Source organism: Bubalus kerabau, chromosome 16, assembly GCF_029407905.1.
Source record: "Bubalus kerabau isolate K-KA32 ecotype Philippines breed swamp buffalo chromosome 16, PCC_UOA_SB_1v2, whole genome shotgun sequence".
In the NCBI taxonomy this organism is placed as follows: domain Eukaryota; kingdom Metazoa; phylum Chordata; class Mammalia; order Artiodactyla; family Bovidae; genus Bubalus; species Bubalus kerabau.
Window position 1 is genome coordinate 68,516,693 of NC_073639.1, and position 19,016 is coordinate 68,535,708.

The 19,016-nt window shown below is 44.4% G+C and overlaps 1 protein-coding gene across 2 annotated transcripts in view; it reads left to right on the plus strand.

The window, feature by feature from the left end:
* The window catches only part of SART3 (spliceosome associated factor 3, U4/U6 recycling protein), a 41,837-nt gene that overhangs the window by 15,470 nt on the left and 7,351 nt on the right, over positions 1-19,016 (plus strand). Inside the window, exons 4-12 of one of the 2 annotated variants that reach the window (XM_055550732.1) lie at positions 178-362; positions 1,593-1,698; positions 2,920-3,044; positions 9,818-9,973; positions 10,656-10,794; positions 11,274-11,381; positions 12,079-12,156; positions 12,504-12,562; positions 13,472-13,581. In XM_055550732.1, the coding sequence (XP_055406707.1) occupies positions 178-362; positions 1,593-1,698; positions 2,920-3,044; positions 9,818-9,973; positions 10,656-10,794; positions 11,274-11,381; positions 12,079-12,156; positions 12,504-12,562; positions 13,472-13,581 (1,066 nt within the window). The remainder of the gene's footprint in view (positions 1-177; positions 363-1,592; positions 1,699-2,919; positions 3,045-9,817; positions 9,974-10,655; positions 10,795-11,273; positions 11,382-12,078; positions 12,157-12,503; positions 12,563-13,471; positions 13,582-19,016) is intronic. The other variant, XM_055550733.1, reaches the window with a different exon arrangement.

A 19,016-nucleotide genomic window follows, 5' to 3' on the forward strand; every position in this document is an offset into this window, starting at 1 on the left:
TAGTAGACTTTCTCCTCAGGCTGCAGTGTTGATACAGGTAACCTGGGATGCCTGTCAGTGATGCTGTTCTCTTTATGAATGAGCACTTTTTCAGTGGGCTCATTTCTTCTGTTTGCATCAGAACAAAAGTTTTGACATTTGGGTATTTCCTATCCTGAATATACTTCTCATTTTTAGGTCCTAACATTTGGCTAGAGTACGGCCAGTACTCAGTTGGCGGGATTGGTCAGAAAGGTGGTCTCGAGAAAGTCCGCTCTGTGTTTGAAAGGGCCCTCTCGTCCGTCGGGTTACACATGACCAAGGGACTTGCCATCTGGGAGGCATACCGGGAGTTTGAAAGCGCCATCGTGGAAGCTGCCCGGGTGAGTGCCCAGTGCTTGCCTTCGATCAGCCGCTTACCAGTCTTTGTTAGTGGTCTTGGAAGAACACAGTTAACAAAACGGTCTTTGCCCATCCCTTGGTGGGTGGGCAGTAAAGTAAATAAAATCAAGTATCTTTGTGGAATAGCAGGAATGTCTTCCTTGACTAAAAAGCAGATGCCCTACAGGCTTTTTGTAGTGTTTAAAAATACTGCTGTTTTAGTTATGGTTCCAGGTGAATGTACAAGGATAACCAAGTCACCCCCCCAAATTATGTATTAATATTATATTAGTATAATATATAAATATAGATTGTTAATATATATGTTATCTATTAATGTAATATAAAAATATAATTTATATTAAAATATAAATATGTTAATATAAATATAAATTATATGTAATATATATAATTTTGAAGGGGTGACTTGGTTATCTTCGTACACTGTATATATAGAGCATGTCCCATAGTAACTATGAGAGATTTGACCTCATCATAATTGCATTTTTTAGACTAGACTATGATTTGTAGAATTTTTGAGCCCACGCCCCAGTGTCTCTCCCACTACGTGTGTGACCACACTGTTGTTGGTACGCGGTGGAGCCCTGTATTACTTGGATCATCATGATTACAAGAGCCCAAGCCCTTCTGGACTGAGTCCCTGTTGAAGAATGTGCAGTGGTGCCTGCCCCCCACCCTCCCTGAGGCGCCGGGGCAGAGTCTCTGGCTGATGCGTGTCAGTCGTGACCCCATGTGGACTCTGGTCCTGCGCTCCCCTCAGTATTCCTGCAGTTTCTGCCTCTGTGCTTTGATTCATGCTGTTCATTCATCCGGGAGTCTGTTTCTGTCTCATTAGTTCCGAGAGCTTGCAGACGTGTCCCAATGCCAGCTCCTCCAGGAGTCTTTCCTGACTTCCTCCCTGGATAGCTGACAGCCCCCAGACAGCCCTAAAACCCAGCCTGAAGCAAGCCACGAGCCTTTGATACTTGAGATGCCTCTGTCCTATCTCATGATAGTCATTTGGGTCCATTTCTTAGATTCGTTCTTGCTCTCCCCATCACCATCGCTTGGTAGAGATAACATTGACATTTGAGCCTCTTACAACATTTGGCATAATACTTCATGTATGAGGGGTCCTATGAATTTTTTTTAGTGTGAGCTAAAAATGTGCTGAAAAGTTTTGAAGTAGGCAGAACCAAAGTTTGTCATTTACTACGGGTTTGCTTCTTTAGCCCATGGCTGGCTTCCTTTCCCCTTCTGACTGGGAACAAACCTTTGATTCACAGCTGGAGAAAGTCCACAGTCTCTTCCGGCGACAGCTGGCGATCCCACTCTACGGTAAGAGAAACTGCCCCGTCAGCAGTCAGTGCTTTGGGGCGTGTTCTGATTAGGCCTTTTCCAGCATCTCGTGAGGCAGACGTGGCTGGCGTTTGTTTTCTCATTGGACAGCGTCACTGTTGACAAGGCCCTGGGTGAAAATGTACCTTGGATTGTTAACACTCAGGAGAGTTGTGAGGGTCAGAGGCGGGACTCCCAGTTTCCTATGTTAAGACATGGTGCGGGGGTGGGCAGAGACAGGGTCTCTGAGAGGACTAGGGAAGCTGACCCCCTGTGTTTTCTGGGGGAATGAGAGCTCTGTCATAAGCATCTTCTCTTCAGAAGAAACCTCCATTACAGGGTGGATATTTGACGTGGGCTTAAGTTACGTCTTCTGTGGAGGTGATTTGGTTCGTGAGCACAGTTGATTGGAGTAGCTCTGTCTGAATTTTTGGGGGTTGGGAAAGATTCTTTTTCGTGTGAACATACTTTGGCAAGCCAAACCTCCTTTTTTGAACTCAAGAAGCGCTGGGAGGACTTTCCCAAGCATGGGAGGAGCTCGAGGCCACCGTCTTGTGTGTTCCCTGGATGCGGTTATGCACCGCACACCTTCGGAACCTCTGAACCCAGGTGTTACTTCTCTTTTTACTTCCTGGTTTATTTGGGTTTGATTTGACAAATTATAAAGTGGCTCTCCAGTTGAATCCTTGGGTGACAAGCAGAAAAGGCCAGACTGGAGCTGGCTTGTACATTTCACCTCACATACCAGTGTGAGAGATGCAGCATGGTGAGTGAGTGTGAACTTGAGCCAGAAGACTGCCTGGGTTCAGAGCCTCGCTCTGCCATTGACTGTGGCTGGGTGATGTGACCCTCTGCTTGTGTTTCCTCAACCGCAATGTGGGAATCATGGTAGAACCTCCCTTGCAGAATTGTGAGGATTGAATGAGATAATGGATGTGAAGTATTAGAACATAGGAAGCAGTAGGTAAGTGTGGTTATAGCCTTGCTGTTAGTTTCATTTACTGATGGTTGGATTAGCTGGTAGGGCTGCCCAGGATGGTTCTTCAGGACAGAGTCTGGGGCCAATTCAGGGCTCAGCAGAAGAGCTCAGGGTTCAGTCAGTAAGAGCCCATGGCCAGAGATGCGGGAGGGGCCCGGGGCACCTGTCTCAGAGTTTACTCTGTGTTTGAGTTGATAAAACCCAACAGCCAGACCCACAAGACTGACTCCATCTCTCAATAGATATGGAAGCAACGTTTGCAGAGTATGAGGAATGGTCTGAAGACCCTATTCCAGAGTCAGTAATTCAGAGCTACAACAAAGCGCTGCAGCAGCTGGAGAAATACAAACCCTACGAGGAAGCCCTGGTGAGTGTGGCCCCTTTTACATTAAATGTCTCTCTCCCAACTTTCCCTAAATCGACAGTTGCGAGTAAAACAGGATTTTGTTTGTCATGAAATGTGTAGAGTGGATAAATGTGTACGTTCAGTTTACATCCTGATAATAGGGTGAACGTCTGTGTGCCCGCCACCCAGGTTAAGAAACAGCACATTGCCAGTCCCTTAGGAGTCTCCTCTGTGCCCTCTCCAGTTGCTTCCCCCTCCCTCTCCCGAGAGGCAACCACTTTCCTGACTTGTGATCATCATTCCCTTGCTTTACACCCTATGAACGTATCCTTAATGTATAGTTTAATCTTGCTTGTTTTTGAGCTTTTGTATAATGGAATCAGGCTGTACATTTTCTTTGATTCAAGATGTCTTTGAGTTTTACTCACATTGATAAGTATAGTTACAGTCTGTTTGTTTTCACTGCTGTAAAGTTGTCTGTGTATAAACTGTCCTGTTCATAGGTAGTTGGGTTGTATCCAGTGTTTTGCTAGGAGGAGAATTGTTATGATGATTCTCAGACGTATCTCTTGGTACACGTGAAAAAGAGTCTTTAGGCACATATGTAGGAGTTGTTGAGGAACATGTATCACAGTGGAAGGAAGTGCTGGGTCCTGAGGCAGAGCTGAGCTGTTTCCACGCTGTCAGTCGCTGCTTCTGCCGGCGGTGTCTTAGCGTTCTCATTGCCTGCCAGCTGGGATGTTGACATACTTACATTTTAGCCAGTCTCAGGGATTTGAAAGTACAGTTTTAATTTGCATTTCCCTTTCATTATTAATGAAGTTGAGTGTCTTTTCACACCTCAGATTTCCTTTTTTAAAAAAATCTTTGAAGTAGCTGTTAAAATCTTTGACTCATTTTTCTTTTGGTTTGTCAAATTTTTTCTAACTGATACCTGGGTGTCCTGGGTCTTAATGCATACTTCTGGTTGCATGTATTGCAATTTCTTCCTCCCAAGTTGGTGGCTTATTGTTGCCATCCCCTGCCCCCCTTCCCTGAAGTGGCATGTTTTGATGACTAGTTTTTTTTTTTTTTAAGTAATTTTACTTATTTTTGGCTGTGCTGGGTCTTTGTTGCTGCATGGGCTTTTCTCTGGTTGCGGTGCGTGGGCTTCTCTCGTTGCGGGCACAGGCTCTAGGGCACGTGGCTCCCAGCTCGAGGGCGCAGGCTCAGTGGTAGCGTCTCGCAGGCTTAGTTGCTCCTGGGCATGTGGGATCTTTCCGGACCAGGGATCCAGCCCACACCTCCCGCACTGGCAGGCGGATTCTTTACCACACAGCCACCAGGGAAGCCCAGTGAGCTGTTCTTAATTTTAATGTAATTGGATTTATCATTCTTTCCCTTAGAATTTGTGATTAAGAATTCTCTCCGTATTCTGGGGATACTAATCGACTTAGCTCTTGTTTTTCTTCTGAAAATTTATAGTTGTTTGTTTTTCAGCTTTCATCTGGAATGGATCTTTGGGCATGGTCTGAGGTGGGGGCTAACTTTGTTTTTTATGTAGCAAAACAGTTGTTCGTTGCTGACTTGGATAATTCTCCCCGGCCCTCACTCATGTGTTGCCCCGTGCCTGTCAGGGATTAGCTGTGCATTTCTCTGTGGGTCTATTTCTGGGCTCTTTGTTCCACCCCACTGGTTTATGTTACACTGTTGTGATGATGTGACGGTTTTACAATTAAGTTTTGGTCTTCGGTAGCATGAGTCCCATTCATGCTGCTCCTCTTCTAGAGGGCCTTGGTTTTCTTGAGCTGTTAATGCTTCCGTTAAGAATGAGAATCGGTTTTTCAGGTTCTACTTAATGATAGTATAGTTACTATTTTTTTTTTTTTTTTGGCCACACTATGTGGCATGTAGGATCTCAGTTCCCTGACCAGGGATGGAACTTGGACCTTTAGCAGTGAGAGCATAGAGTCCTAACCGTTGGACCACCAGGGGATTCCTTTGAATTTTTGATTGGAATTGCATTGAATCTGTAGATGAATTTGGGGAAGAATTTGCATCTTTTAAATATTGAATCTTCCAATCTATGAACATGTATGTTGTTGTTGTTTAGTCACTCAGTCGTGTCTGACTCTTTGTGACCCCATGGACTGCAGCACACCAGGCTTCCCTGTCCTTCACTATCCCCTGGGATTTGTGTAGACTTATGTCCATTGAGTTGATGGTGCCATCCAACCATCTCATCCTCTGTCGCCTGCTTCTCCTCCCGTCTTCAGTCTTTCCCATCATCAGGATTATTTCCAATGAGTTGGCTCTTCGCATCAGGTGGCCAAAGTATTGGAGCTTCAGCATCAGTCCTTCCATTGAATATTCAAGGTTGATTTCTATTAGGATAGACTGCTTTGATCTTCTTGCTGTCCAGGGGACTCGCAAGAGTGTTCTCCAGCATCACAGTTTGAAAGTGTCAATTCTTTGGTGCTCAGCCTTCTTTCTGGTCCAGCTATCACATCTGTATATAGCTATTGAAAAAGCCATAGTTTAACTATAAGGACCTTTGTCAGCAAAGTGGTATCTCTGCTCTTTAATATGCTGTCTAGGTTTGTCATAGCTTTTCTTTAAAGGAGCAAGTGTGTCTTAATTTCATGGCTGTAGTCACCATCTTCAGTGATTTTGGAGCCCAAGAAAATAAAGTATGTCACTGTTTCCATTGTTTCTCCATCTATTTGACATGAAGTGATGGGACTGGATGCCATGGTCTTAGTTTTTTGAATGTTGAGCCTTAAGCCAGCTTTTTCACTCTCCTTTTCACCTTCATTAAGGCTCTTTAGTCCCTCTTCACTTTCTGCCATTAGGGTGGTGTTTTCTGCAGATCTGAGGTTACTGATATTTCTCCTGGCAGTCTTGATTCCAGCTTGCGTTTTCTCCAGGCCAGCATTCTGCATGATGTACTCTGCATATACATTAAATAAACAAGGTGACAATATACAACCTTGACGTACTCCTTTCCCAATTTTGAACCAGTCTGTTGTTCTATGTCTGATTCTGACTGTTGCTTCTTGACCTGCATCCAGGTTTCTCAGGAGGCAGGTAAGGTAGTCTGGTATTCCCATCTCTTGATTTTCCACAGTTTGTTGTGGTTCACACAGTCAAAGGCTTTAGCATAGTCATCGAAACAGAAGTAGATGTTTCTCTGGAATTCCCTTGTTTTTTCTATGATCCAGCAGATGTTGGCAATTTGATCTCTGGCTCCTCTGCCTTTTCTAAATCCAGCTTGAACATCTGAAAGTTCTCAGTTCACATTCTGTTGAAGCCTAGCGTGAAGGATTTTTAGCATTACCTTGCTAGCATGTGAAATGAGTGCAGTGGTAGTTGGAACATTCTTTGGCATTGCTCTTTGAGATTGAAATGAAAACTGACCTTTTCCAGTCCCGTGGCTACTGCTGAGTTTTTCAAATTTGTTGGGTATATTGAGTGCAACACTTCAACAGCATCATCTTTTAGGAGTTTAAGTAGCTCAGCTGGAATTCCATCACTTCCACTAGCTTTGTTTGCAGTAATACTTCCTAAGGCCTACTTGACTTCACACCCTAGGATATCTTGCTCTAGGTGAGTGATCATAGCATTGTGGTTATCTGGGTCATTAAGACCTATTTGTGCAGTTCTTGCCACCTCTTCTTAGTATCTTCTGCTTTTGTCCGGTCCATACTGTTTTTTATTGTGCCCATCTTTGCATGAAATGTTCCTTTGGTATCTGATTTTCTTGAAGAGATCTCTAGTCTTTCCCTTTTGTTTTCTCTCTTTCTTTGCATTATTCACTTAGGAAGGGTTTCTGCTGTCCTTGCTGTTCTTTGGAACGCTGCATTCAGATGGATTTATCTTTTCTCCTTTGCCTTTTCCTCTCTTCTTTTTTCTGCTATTTGTAAGACTTCTTCAGAGAACCATTTTGCCTTTCTTTTTCTTGGGGATGGTTTTGATCACTGCCTCCTGTACAATTTTACGAACCTCTGTCCATAGTTCTTCAGGCATTCTATCAGATCTGATCCCTTGAACCTATTTGTCACTTCTTGTGTATAGAGGTTTGATTTAGTTTATACCTAAATGGCCTAGTGGTTTTTCCTACTTTCTTCAATTTAAGTCTGAATTTGGCAATAAGGAGCTCATGGTCTGAGCCATAGTCAGCTCCAGGTCTTGTTTTTGCTGATTGTATGGAGCTTCTCCATCTTCAGCTGCAAATATAATCAACCTGATTTTGGTATTGACCATCTGGTGAATTCACGTGTAGAATCATCTCTTGTGTTGTTGGAAGAGTGTGTTTGCTATGACTGGTGCATTCTCTTGGCAAAAGTGTGTTAACCTTTGCCCTGCTTCATTTTGTACTTCAAGGCCAAACTTGCCTGTTACTCCAGGTGTCTCTTGACATCTTACTTTTGCATCCCAGGCCCCTGTGATGAAAAGGACATCTTTTTTTGGTGTTAGTTCATGAACATGGTATAGGCCTCTGCTGTTTAGGTCTTATCTTTCTGTGAGGTCTTATAAATTTATCCAGTGCCTTGAACACATTTTTAGATGTATTTCTAAGTGTTTTTGATACTGTTGTAATGAGTATCTTTTAAAAGATTTTCTGTTCTAGCTGTTTGTTCCAGGTATATAAAATGAAATTTTTTAGTGATATTTTAATCAAACTTGTTCAGTCCTTATCAATACTGGTAATGTATAGATTTGGGGGAATTTTCTGTGTTGACGATAATACACACACAGTATTAATTATAAATGGCCTTTATTCCCTTTTCTTGGCCTTAGAATATTTTTTATTTCATTGACCACGCCTCAGACCTGTGCTTTTGTTTTCTCGTGTTTCTTATCTTGCAGTTGACCCACAAGTCACTGTTAACGCTGCATTTTGCAGCGCCTGTGGTCACATGTGCTACACACATTGCCCACTGTCTTTGCTTCCTCCTGTCACATCCTAGGTCTTTCGCTTGGAGTCATTTTTCCTTTGCTTCAGGTCCACCCTTTAGTGTCATGTGCTTGGATATTTGCTTGTAACACATTTTCTGTTTTTATTTAAGAGGTGTTTGTTCTCCTTGAGAATTTCTCAGGATATAGAATTCTAGGCTGACAGTTCTGTTCTCTGAGCAGTTAAATATGTCTTTCTGGCTTCTGTTGTGTTGCTGAGAAGTCAGCTGTCTTAACTCTTGCTTCTTGAAAGGAAATTCTTGTTTGTTCTCTGGCCAGCTTTAAGATGTCATTGTCTTTTGTTTGTTTTTGTTTTATTTCTCTGTTTTTTGGCTGCACATATAGGATTCTAGTTCCCTGAGCAGAGATCAAACCCTCTTTCCCCACGTTTGAAGAGCAGTGTCCTAACCACTGAACCACCCGTGAAGTCCCAAGATGTCTTTGGTTTGGTTTGATGTCCAGCAATTTGGTTACAGTAGGGCCAGGTGTGTGGGTTTCTTTGTGTTTATCCTGCTTAAGGTTTGTTGGACTTCTTGGCTCTGCTTTTGGTATCTTTAATGGGCTGAAGAGTGAGAACACAGCTTTTAGCTCTGGGCTAGGACTTTACTCCTGTGACTTGGTTTCCTCAAATGTCAGATGGGATTGAAATGATAACTGCCTCCTGGGATTGTTGTAAAGATCAAATTCTTAAAATTATCTCTTAAACTGGCAAAAGCTTAGCCTTCCCTTAGCTTAACCACCTTCATTTAGATTTTGTTTGTGGTATTTCTTATTTCTTTTCCAGTTGGTTGATTTGCAAGATTTTTTTTTTTTCTTTCAATATTCAGTCTAGTGTTTTCTGCCATTTTCAGTGGCACAATGTGTCTGGGTAACTGATTTTCGTCATTCTTTAGTAGAAACTGAGCCTCTGCAGTATCATCTTTCTAAGGTCAGAGCATGTGTGTGCTCTTGCTGGCCCACATGAGCACTTTCTTTTTCACATGTGGATGATTGGCATTTAGTTGTCTTTCACTGGGGGCTTCTCTGGTGGCTCAGATGGTAAAGAATCTTCCTGCAGTGCAGGAGACCTGGGTTTGATCCCTGGGTCAGGAAGATTCCCAGGAGAAGGGAATGGCAACCCATTTTAGGATTCTTGCCTGGGGAATTCCATGGATAGAGGAGCCTGGTGGGCTACAGTCCATGGAGTTTACAAAGAGTTGGACATAAGTGAGTGACTAACACAGAGCCACTGTATTTCACAAAGAGCCTCATTCATGAATGCCTTGGCCAGCTGAGTTTTGTTTTGACCATCAGCAGAGTGGCTGAGGAGAGAATAAATTGAATAAGAGGATTTTGTCTAAAAAGAATTTGACTGTACGTCTTTGGATCAGTACACATTGATCACATATAGCCTCTTCTTTCTCCTGCTTGTACCTGTACTCTGGTAGGAGCTGATACTTGGGACGACAAATGTGAAATGATGCAGGGAACCAAGTCACTCTGGTGTGGTTGCATTCACCCCCTCAGTAGGCCAAGAAAGTGGTATCTGTTTCGGAAGATGGCTAGCAGTGGTCATTGGCCATGTATTTCTCTTTCATGCAATTCCTGGTTGAAGGGTGGTTTCAATTCTCTGTGATCTAGGAGTAGACTTAGAAAAGGAATTATGGAGCCTCTGTAACTCTTGCCACAAGGTGGCACTTTGGACTCAAATTCTGTCCGTCAGACTTGTAGATCTGATGTGCAGAGGTTCCGAGAGTGGGGATTGGTGATCCTTACCTTGCTGTGGCCATTCTCGCCATGGTTTACTGTGGACGTGTGTGTGCTCTCTGACAGTGTCACGTAGCCCATTGCAACTTCACTGCCATTCTCATTTGCCCCAGCTGCAAGCTGAAGCGCCCAGGCTGGCCGAGTATCAAGCGTACATCGATTTTGAGATGAAAATTGGCGACCCCGCCCGCATTCAGTTGATCTTTGAGCGCGCCCTGGTTGAGAACTGCCTTGTTCCAGACTTATGGATCCGTTACAGTCAGTACCTAGTAAGATAACCTACCTGTTCTAATCTCACTTTACTTTTACCGATTTAGGTTCTACTTAAAATCAGAAAGAGTGCCAGGAGTTGGCGGCATGCTGCCCCTCTCTGCTGGATTCACTAAGGATGTGTTCTCGTGTTTTATTTTATACTCATCACTAACTGTGAAAAAAAGTTGGCATAGTCTTACTATCGAGGACTTTATAACAATTTTTCTTTTAATGTGTTATTATGGAAAAATTAAATACATATAGACAGATTAGTACAATGAAATGACAAGTATGCATCACCCATCTTCAACACTTAACTAATGGCACTAGTCTAATTTGATCTGTAATCTTAACTAGTTTTATCTGTTTCCTTACCTATTCCCCCCTTCCATGTTATTCTGAAGCAAATCTAGAGATCCCATTTTGATGGTAACTGTTTCAGTACATGTGTATTAAGAGGTTTGACTCGGGATCTCAACTAAGTCCATACGTTAGGACTGGTTGATGTCTCTTAAAGCTCTTTGATCTGTAGGTTTTTCTCTACCTCTGTTCTCCCCTCGAACCCCTGGCGGTTTCTTTGTTGAAGACACCAGTCATGTTAAGGAAATTTCTTTTGTTGGTTGGTTTTCCTGAGAGTGTCTCTGAATGGTGACGTCTGAATGAAACTTCCTCTGCTGACCCTGGCGTTCTTTATCATAGGACCGGCAGCTGAAAGTAAAGGACTTGGTTTTGTCTGCGCACAGTCGAGCTGTTCGAAACTGCCCGTGGACGGTTGCCCTGTGGAGTCGGTACCTCCTGGCCCTGGAGAGACATGGAGTTGAACACCGAGTGATTTCAGGTGCGGATTGTTTTTGTGGGAAGACCCTAAGCTTTTTGTCCCAAGTCAGGAACGCTGGGCTGTGAAAGAGTCATTAAATCAGCCTTCCCCGGGGGTTTATTTGGGAATATTTGGTGTTAGTGACAAAAAGGGCTCTAAGTGAGAGATAAACTAGTTGTATTTTTGACTTCTTAAAACCTTTTAATGTTTTACTAGTCATGATTTTCCTGGGAGTCGTCGGATTTTCTCAAGCCCATTTGACCTGGAGCACTTTCATGCAGGGCCCCCTGTGGGACTTGCCCTTTCTACAGAGCACAGTTTGTGCGCTGCTGTGGTAGCCTTTCCTCTGAATGTTTCTCTAGCTCATTTTACTTGGTTGCATCCCATTATTACTGTTAGCCATATAGTATTTTATAAGAGGTTTTTATAATGATCTCGATAATTTTATATTAGCTTCTTTTTGAATTGACAATAAATCCTGGCTTTTTCTTCAACTCTAGTGACCTTTGAGAAAGCCCTCAGCGCTGGCTTCATTCAGGCCACTGACTATGTAGAGATCTGGCAGGCATACCTTGATTACCTGAGGAGAAGGGTTGACTTCAAACAAGGTATTAAAGTTCCTGTGTTTCCTATCGGAACTGAGCTGTTTCTTCGCTTGTCTTTTGGTGGGATGAGGCAGTGGCCCAGATACCTCACGACGGGGCAAGTGGTGCAGAGCGGCCACTGGTGGACGTTGTAGCCGTTTCAGTCTGTAGGGAGTCACGCCGCAGACGCTAAAGGGAGAGAGGAACGGTCCTTACCTTTTACGCTGGCCCCTGCCAACCTCTTCAGCCTCATTTCTCCCTTCTGTGTGCCCTGAATAGTTCTTTACGTGGGACAGCTGTGTTCTCTTTAAGTCATTGAACCTCCACCTCATGGGCTCCCTTGCCTTCCCCCCTCCTGAAAAAAAAAAAATAATAAAGAGCAACCAGAGCCCCGCCGTGCTCCCACCCTCCGCCCCACTGGTGCTTATTACGCATGCAGGTGGATTTTGGCTCTTCTGCCGGCTCGTGGAAGACCCTTCCGCTCTGGCCCCACGTGGCCCTCTGGCCCCTTTGTCTTTGCACCGTCTGTGACGTGCTCTGTCCTGGGTCTGCCCGCCCCCCCTACCCCCCACCCCCCGTGTGTGATCAGGGCAGGAACGGGCAGTGTTATATTCGGCGTCTCCGGCGTGAGCCCAGGGGGTGTCAGTGTGGGATTGGAGAGCACTTAGAAGACGTGGTATGTTGTGTCCGAGAGTCGAACCTGCCCTGCGCTTTCTCACAGACTCGAGTAAAGAACTGGAGGAGCTGCGATCCGCGTTCGCCCGTGCCCTGGAGTACCTGAAGCAGGAGGTGGAAGAGCGTAAGTGCATCCTCCTGCCCCGCCCGTCTGTGCTTCCTCTTTTGGTCATGGGGCCTTTTCATACCAAAGTGGTTTGCCTCTCCACTATTCTCTTTGCTTTTAATGTTCATTCATTTGCCTGTGTTGGATCTTAGTTGTAACATGTTGTGTTGTGTGACATGTTGAGTCCACAACAGACTCTAGTTGTGGACCTCGGGCTTAGATGCCCTGAAGCATGTGGGATCTTAGTTCCGCATCCAGGAATCGAACCCATGTCCGCTGTGTTGCAAGGTGGATTCATAACCACTGGACCAGCAGGGAGAAGTCCCTCGGTTACTTTCTAATTTTGTCTACTACTCTTCTTCAAGGTTTCAGTGAAAGTGGAGATCCGAGCTGCCTCATCATGCAGAACTGGGCTCGGATCGAGGTAAATGTTTTCACAGACCTGTCAGTTTCACCCACCTTTGCGGGACCTTTGTCCAATGCGTGGCTGAAGCTGAGTCGGGGTCCCAGATGACCACCTAGGCTCTGCAGGGCTCTGCGTTGTTTACCTTGCTCGACGCGTGTTTGTTGGTATCTGGGGGCATCCAGGCTCCCAGCCAGGTTGTGCAGCAGGTGTCTGCGTTCCAGGTGCTCACTCGTGTGTTACTTCTCTCCTGCTCCGGGGCCCAGTGATGAGCGTGTTCTAGGCATGAGCAGTTTGCCAGGCCTTTCACTGTGGGCTGGGGATGAGATAGACCCTGTCCCTGTGCTAGAAAGACTTGACACTAATGTGGAAGACAGATAGTTAGCGGATACGATGAGTTGAATATTATTGCTGGATCGTGGACCCCACGGTGAGTCAGACGTGGACTCTGCCCCTGTGTCCTCTTCTCTGAGGGGAGTCCGGTGTCGGGTTGTTGGTGGATGGGATGGTTGTGCTGAAACCATGTTAAGGATGCAGCAGCCGAGACGCAGAGGTTAAGGGCAGCGTTGGCTCCTGGTGGTCTCTCTGTCCCTGCCTTGGCCTTCGGATGAAACACTTAGAGTTAAGGCTTGATAAAAATAAAATCAGATGCCTGGCCAGCACTGTCCTCCGTGCCTGTGTGCTCACTCGTGTGTTTCTCGAGGTGAACGTGGGCAGACAGCCTGAGGCTTGACGCTGCAGAAAGGCCAGGTCCCTGGGCCAGGCTGTTACCCTGGGGGGCGGGCGGGGCGCCTGGCAGTGTCTGAGCAGCTGAGTAGCACGGATTTGGGGTGGGAGGTTTTCAGCACAGTGTCTGAAGTGTGTTTTGTAATGGGTGTTGACGTCGTCAGGCCCGAGTCCTTTCCTAACTCGGTCTGTTCATGCGTTCAGGCTCGACTCTGCAACAACATGCAGAAAGCGAGAGAGCTCTGGGACAGCATCATGACCAGAGGGAACGCCAAGTTCGCCAACATGTGGCTCGAGTATTACAACCTGGAGAGGTAACGGCCCGGGGTGAGGGGAGGCGCTTGTCAGGTGTGACCGGCCTCAGCGCTGGTGCCCCAACCCCGCCCATACAGCTCAGACTGCTGCTCATGGGGCGCTGCTCCCTTTATGGTCCTGTCTCTCTAGTGCCTCGGCTTATTGGTCAGGGCTCTAGAGAACCACACATGATATTCCGTGCCTGGGCTCTTCTTATGGCCATGTGTTACTTGCCACTTATTTTGGTTTGTTTTGATTTGGGGACATGAATATTTTATTTGACTTCTTGGGGAGCTGTATTTTTTTTTCATGTTTGCTTTGTCTATAATAGTTAAAAATACTGAAAAGCAAAGAGAAAAAAACCCCCAAATTTTCTGCAGTGACAGACCCACATAAAACACTGTTTGCTAATGGTTTGGGTATGTTCTTTGAGACTTTCCTGTGCTTAAATTTTTAAGAAATGGTGATGTAATTACAGTATACATATTCTAAATCTCTAAAATTATTTTAAATGATATTTATAACATGAGGGAAGATATAAAGAATATGATCAGCTTTTTAATTCAGTATATCTTGGATGGTGGTGGTGTTCAGTTGCCAAGTGTTCAGTTGTCCCACTCTTTGAGACCCCATGGACTTTAGCATGCCAGGCTTCCCTGTCCATGACCACCTCCCGCAGTTTGTCCAAGTTCATGTCCATTGAATCCGTGATGCCGTCTAACCATCTCATTCTCTGTTGCCCCCTTCTCCTTCTGCTTTCAGTCTTTTCCAGCATCAGGGGCTTTTCCAATGAGTCAGCTGTTTGCATCAGGTACTCTAAAAGTATTGGAGCTTCAGCTTCAGCATCAGTCCTTCCAAAAAGAATTCAGTGTTGATATCCTTTAAGATTGACTGGTTTGATCTCTTTGCTTTCCAAGGGTCTCTCAAGAGTCTTCTCCAGCACCACAGTTCAAAAGCATCAATTTTTCAGTGCTCTGTCTTCTTTATTGTCCAGCTCTTACATCCATACATGACTATGAAAAGACCATAGTCTTGACTATTTTTAATTTTTTGGCAAAGTGATGTGTTTGCTTTGTAAGGGTTGTCATACCTTTCCTGCCAAGAAGCTGCTGCTTCTAATTTCATGGCTGTAGTCACCGTCTGCAGTGATTTTCTTTTAGAGCCCAAGAAGAGGAAATCTGTCACTGCTTCCCATTTCCCCCCTCTGTTTGCCATGAAGTGTTGGGACCAGATGCCATGACCTTAGTTTTTTTGAATAATTGAGTTTCAAGTCGGCCTTTTCACTCTCCTTCTTCACCCTTATCAAAAGGATCTTTAGTTCTTCCTCTTCACTTTCTGCCATTAGAATGGTATCATCTGCAGCTGAGGTTGTTGATATTTCTCCCAGCAGTCTTGCTTCCAGCTTGTAAGTCGGTCTGGGCTGGCGCTTACCATGATGTGCTCTGTGTATAAGTTAGATAAACAGGGTGACAGTAAACTGTCCTGTACTCCTATCTCAGTCCTGAACCAGTCAGTTGTTCCATAGAGGGTTCTAAATTCTAACTCTTTCTTCTTGACTTGTATACAGGTTTCTCAGGAGACAGGTAAGATGGTTTGGTATTCCCATCTCTTTAAGAGTTTTCCATAGTTTTTTATGATCCACAAGTCAAAGGCTTTAGCATAATCAGTGAAACAAGAGGTAGATGTTTTTCTGGAATTCCCTTGCTTTCTCTATGATCTAGTCAATGTTGACAATTTGATCTCTGGTTCCTCTGCCTTTTCTAAACCCAGCTTGAACATCTGAAAGTTTTCAGTTCACATAATGCTGAGGCCTAGCTTGGAGGATTTTGAGTGTAACCTTACTAGCATGGGAAGTGAGTACAATTGTCCGGTTTGAACATTCTTTAGTACTGCTCTGTTGGGAATTGAGATGAGGGTTGACCTTTTCCAGTCCTGAGGCCAGCTGGGTATTCCAAATTTGCTGACATATTGAGTGCAGCTAATAGAATCATCTCTTAGGATTCTAAATAGCTCTTCTGGAATTCCATCACCTCCTCTAGCTTTATTGACAGCAGTACTTCCCAAGGCGCACTTTGCTTCACACTCCAGAATGTCTGGCTCTACGTGAGAGACTGTACCATTGTGGTTATCTGGGTCATTAAGATCTTTTTTGTACAGTTCTTCTGTGTATTCTTTCCATCTCTTCTTCATCACTTCTACTTCTATTAGGTCTTCACCATTTCTGTCCTTCATTGTGTCCATCTTTGGATGAAATGGTCTTTTGATATTTCCAATTTTCTTGAAGAGATCTCTGGTCTTACCCTTTCTGTTTTCCTCTTTTTCTTTGCATTGTTCTCTCAGGAAGGCCTTCTTGTGTCTCCTTGCTATTCCCTGAAGCTCTGCATTTAGTTGGGTGTATATTTCCCTTTCTCCCTTGCTTTTCGCTTCTCTCCTTTCCTCGGCTACTTGTAAAGCCTCCTCAGACAACCACTTTGCCTTCTTGCCTTTCTTTTCTTTGGGATGGTCTTGTCCGCTGCCTCTGTACAGTATCGTGGGCCCCTGTCCATCGTTCTTCAGGCAGTCTGCTTGCTAGATCTGATTCCTCAACTCTGTTCATCACCTCCACTGTATATTCGTTTGTGTTTTATTGTTCAGTTGCTTAGTTGTGTCCAACTGTTTGTGACCCCCCGTGGACTGCAGCCCTCTAGGCTCCTCTGTCCATGGGCGTTTTCCAGGCAAGAATACTGGAGTGGGTTACCATGCCCTCCTCCAGGGGATCTTTCCAAACCAGGGATCGAACCCAGGTATCCAGCATTACAGGTGGATTCTTTACCACCTGAGCTACCAGGGAAGCTCAAGAGGTTCATAGGGGATTTGATTTAAGTCATACCTCACTGGCCTAGTGGTCTCCCCCGCTTTCTTTAGTTTAAGTTTGAGTTTTTCTCTGAGGAACTGATGATCTGAGTCAGCTCTAGGACTTGTCTTTGCTGACTATATACAGCTTTTACATCTTTGGCTACAAAGAATGTAATCAGTCTCATTTTGGTATTGACCATTTGGTGATGTCCGTGTGTAAAGTCATTTCTTGTGTTGCTGAAAAAGGGTGTTTGCTATGACCAATGCATTTTCTTGGTGGATTTCTGTTAATCTTTGCCCTGCTTCATTTTGTACTCCAAGGCCAAACTTGCCTATTACTCCAGGTATCTCTTGACTTCCTACTTTTTGCATTCCAATCCCATATGCCGAATAGGTCATCTTTTTTTGGTGTTAGTTCTAGGACATCTTCTAGGTCTTCATAGAACTGATCATCTTCAGCTTCCTTGGTATTGGTGGTTCAGACATAGACTTGGATTACTGTGATGTTGAATGGTTTGCCTTAGAAACAGACAGAGATCTGTCGCTTTTAAGGTTGCATCCAAGTATGGGATTTCAAACGCTTTTTGATTGTGAGAGCTACTCCATTTCTTCTATGTATTCTTGCCCACAGTAGTAGATATAATGGTCATCTGAGTTAAATTCACTCCTTTCCATTCATTTTAGTTCACTGATTCCTAAGATGTCGATGTTTACTCTTGCCATCTCCTGCTTGACCACGTCCAATTTACCTTGATGCACGGACCTAACATTCCAGGTTCACGCAGTATTGTTCTTTACAGCATCACCAGACACGTCCACAGCTGAGCGCCGTTTCTGCTTTGGCCCGGCCGCTTCATTCTTTCCGGAGCTGTTAGTAGCTGTCCTTCACTCTTCCCCAGTAGCATGTTGGACCCCTTCCGAGCTGGGGGGCTCATCTTTCCGTGTCGTGTCTTTTTCCCTTTTACGCCGTTCATGGGGTTCTCGTGGCAGGTATCCTGGGGTGGTTTGCAGCTCCCTCCTCCAGTGCATCACGCTTTGTCAGAACTCCCCACTATGATCCCCCTGTCTTGGGTGGTCCTGCATGTCATGGCTTGTAGCTTCACTGAGTTACACAAGCCCTTTGCCACAAGAAGGCAGGGGATCCATGAAGGGGTATCTTGGGTATTGCATGTCACTAAACTTATTTTTTTTCTGTTTTGAATATTTTGCCCCTCCCTGATTTAGAAAAATAATATGTGCTCAAGTTAAAATAGAACATTTACAGAATGTGAGATAGAAAGTTTCTTAAAATCCTTCCCCAGAGATGAGCACAGTTAAAGCTTGTTGAATATTCCACTAGATCAGTGGTTCTCAAATGTTTTGGTCTCAGGTCCACCTCAAGAGCTTTTGTTTATGTGAGGTATATTTATTAACATTTACCATATTAGAAAATGAAACTGAAAAATTAAAAAAAAACCTATTCATTTAAAATTCACTGTGAAGACATTTAACAAAAATAACGTATTTTTATAAGAAAGGACTGCTTTCCAGACTCCAAAGTAACATAGTGAGAAAGTGGCCTGGCTTTATACTTTTTACAAATTCTCTGATCTGGCTTAGTAGCAGACAGCTGGATTCCCCTGTCTGGTTCTGCACCCTCTCTGTGGCGACGTTTTCATTGGCGACTATGAGACTGTTCTGTTAACACCCACTGGTGTGTCTTGCACTGAGCAGACCTCTTTACCCACGCAGGATTCTGTGACATGCGTTGTGTGTGGGACATGCTGAGCCATCAAATACTGCAGGTCTTCTAAATACCGACGCATCTCATTATCCCATTTGTTCGTATCTGCACTGATCTTCACAGAAAGGGCTTTAAAGTAGGAGGCTGTTAGACTCACAGTGGCAGATACAGGTTTTCCAAGTTCTGATTTTCACTTGAAAGCCCCAGTTTTATCAGTCAACAAAAACTCTTAAGTGGTTTTTCTGGAAGTGACAGCCTCACTTCATTAATGTTTGAAAGCGTCTGCCACACGCGCACGTCTGAGTCACTGTGGTTTTTGTCACTCAGCTGTTCTCTCAAGTGAAAATGATGGTCCATGAAAAACAAAGGGAGCAGTCCAGCTTGCAGCTCAGACAGTAACCTGAGATTTCTTTGCTCCAAGCCCTGCACTTGAGTATGAAGAGGTGCTTGATGTGTGCTTTCTGTTTGTCACGCAGAATATCACCAAGATGGCACTGTCTTGATTTGTGCCAAGGGCCGCGGTAGCTGTGGCATCCTCAGTCCAAATGTCAGCACAGTGAAGAAGTCCAATAAGTATGTCGGTGTACAAATGAAAGTAGTTTTGACTTTGCAGACCTCCTGGAAGGGTCTTGGAGACCCTTAGCCGTCCATGGATCATACTTGGAGAACTGTTGCCCTAAATTTTTTCTTAGTGTCCTAATGTGTATTTACAATGTTTATGTATGTTTATAAAAACTTTTTAAACAGGAGAATATAGTGTCTTATAATGGTTGGGATGAACAGAATATTGGTTTGTAACTATTGTGTTGAGCAGCATCTCATTTCATGTCAGTGTGGGAAGACTTGTGTGACCCTGGGCACGAAACCTGCTAGTCGCTGTGTTGGTGGCTTTCCCCT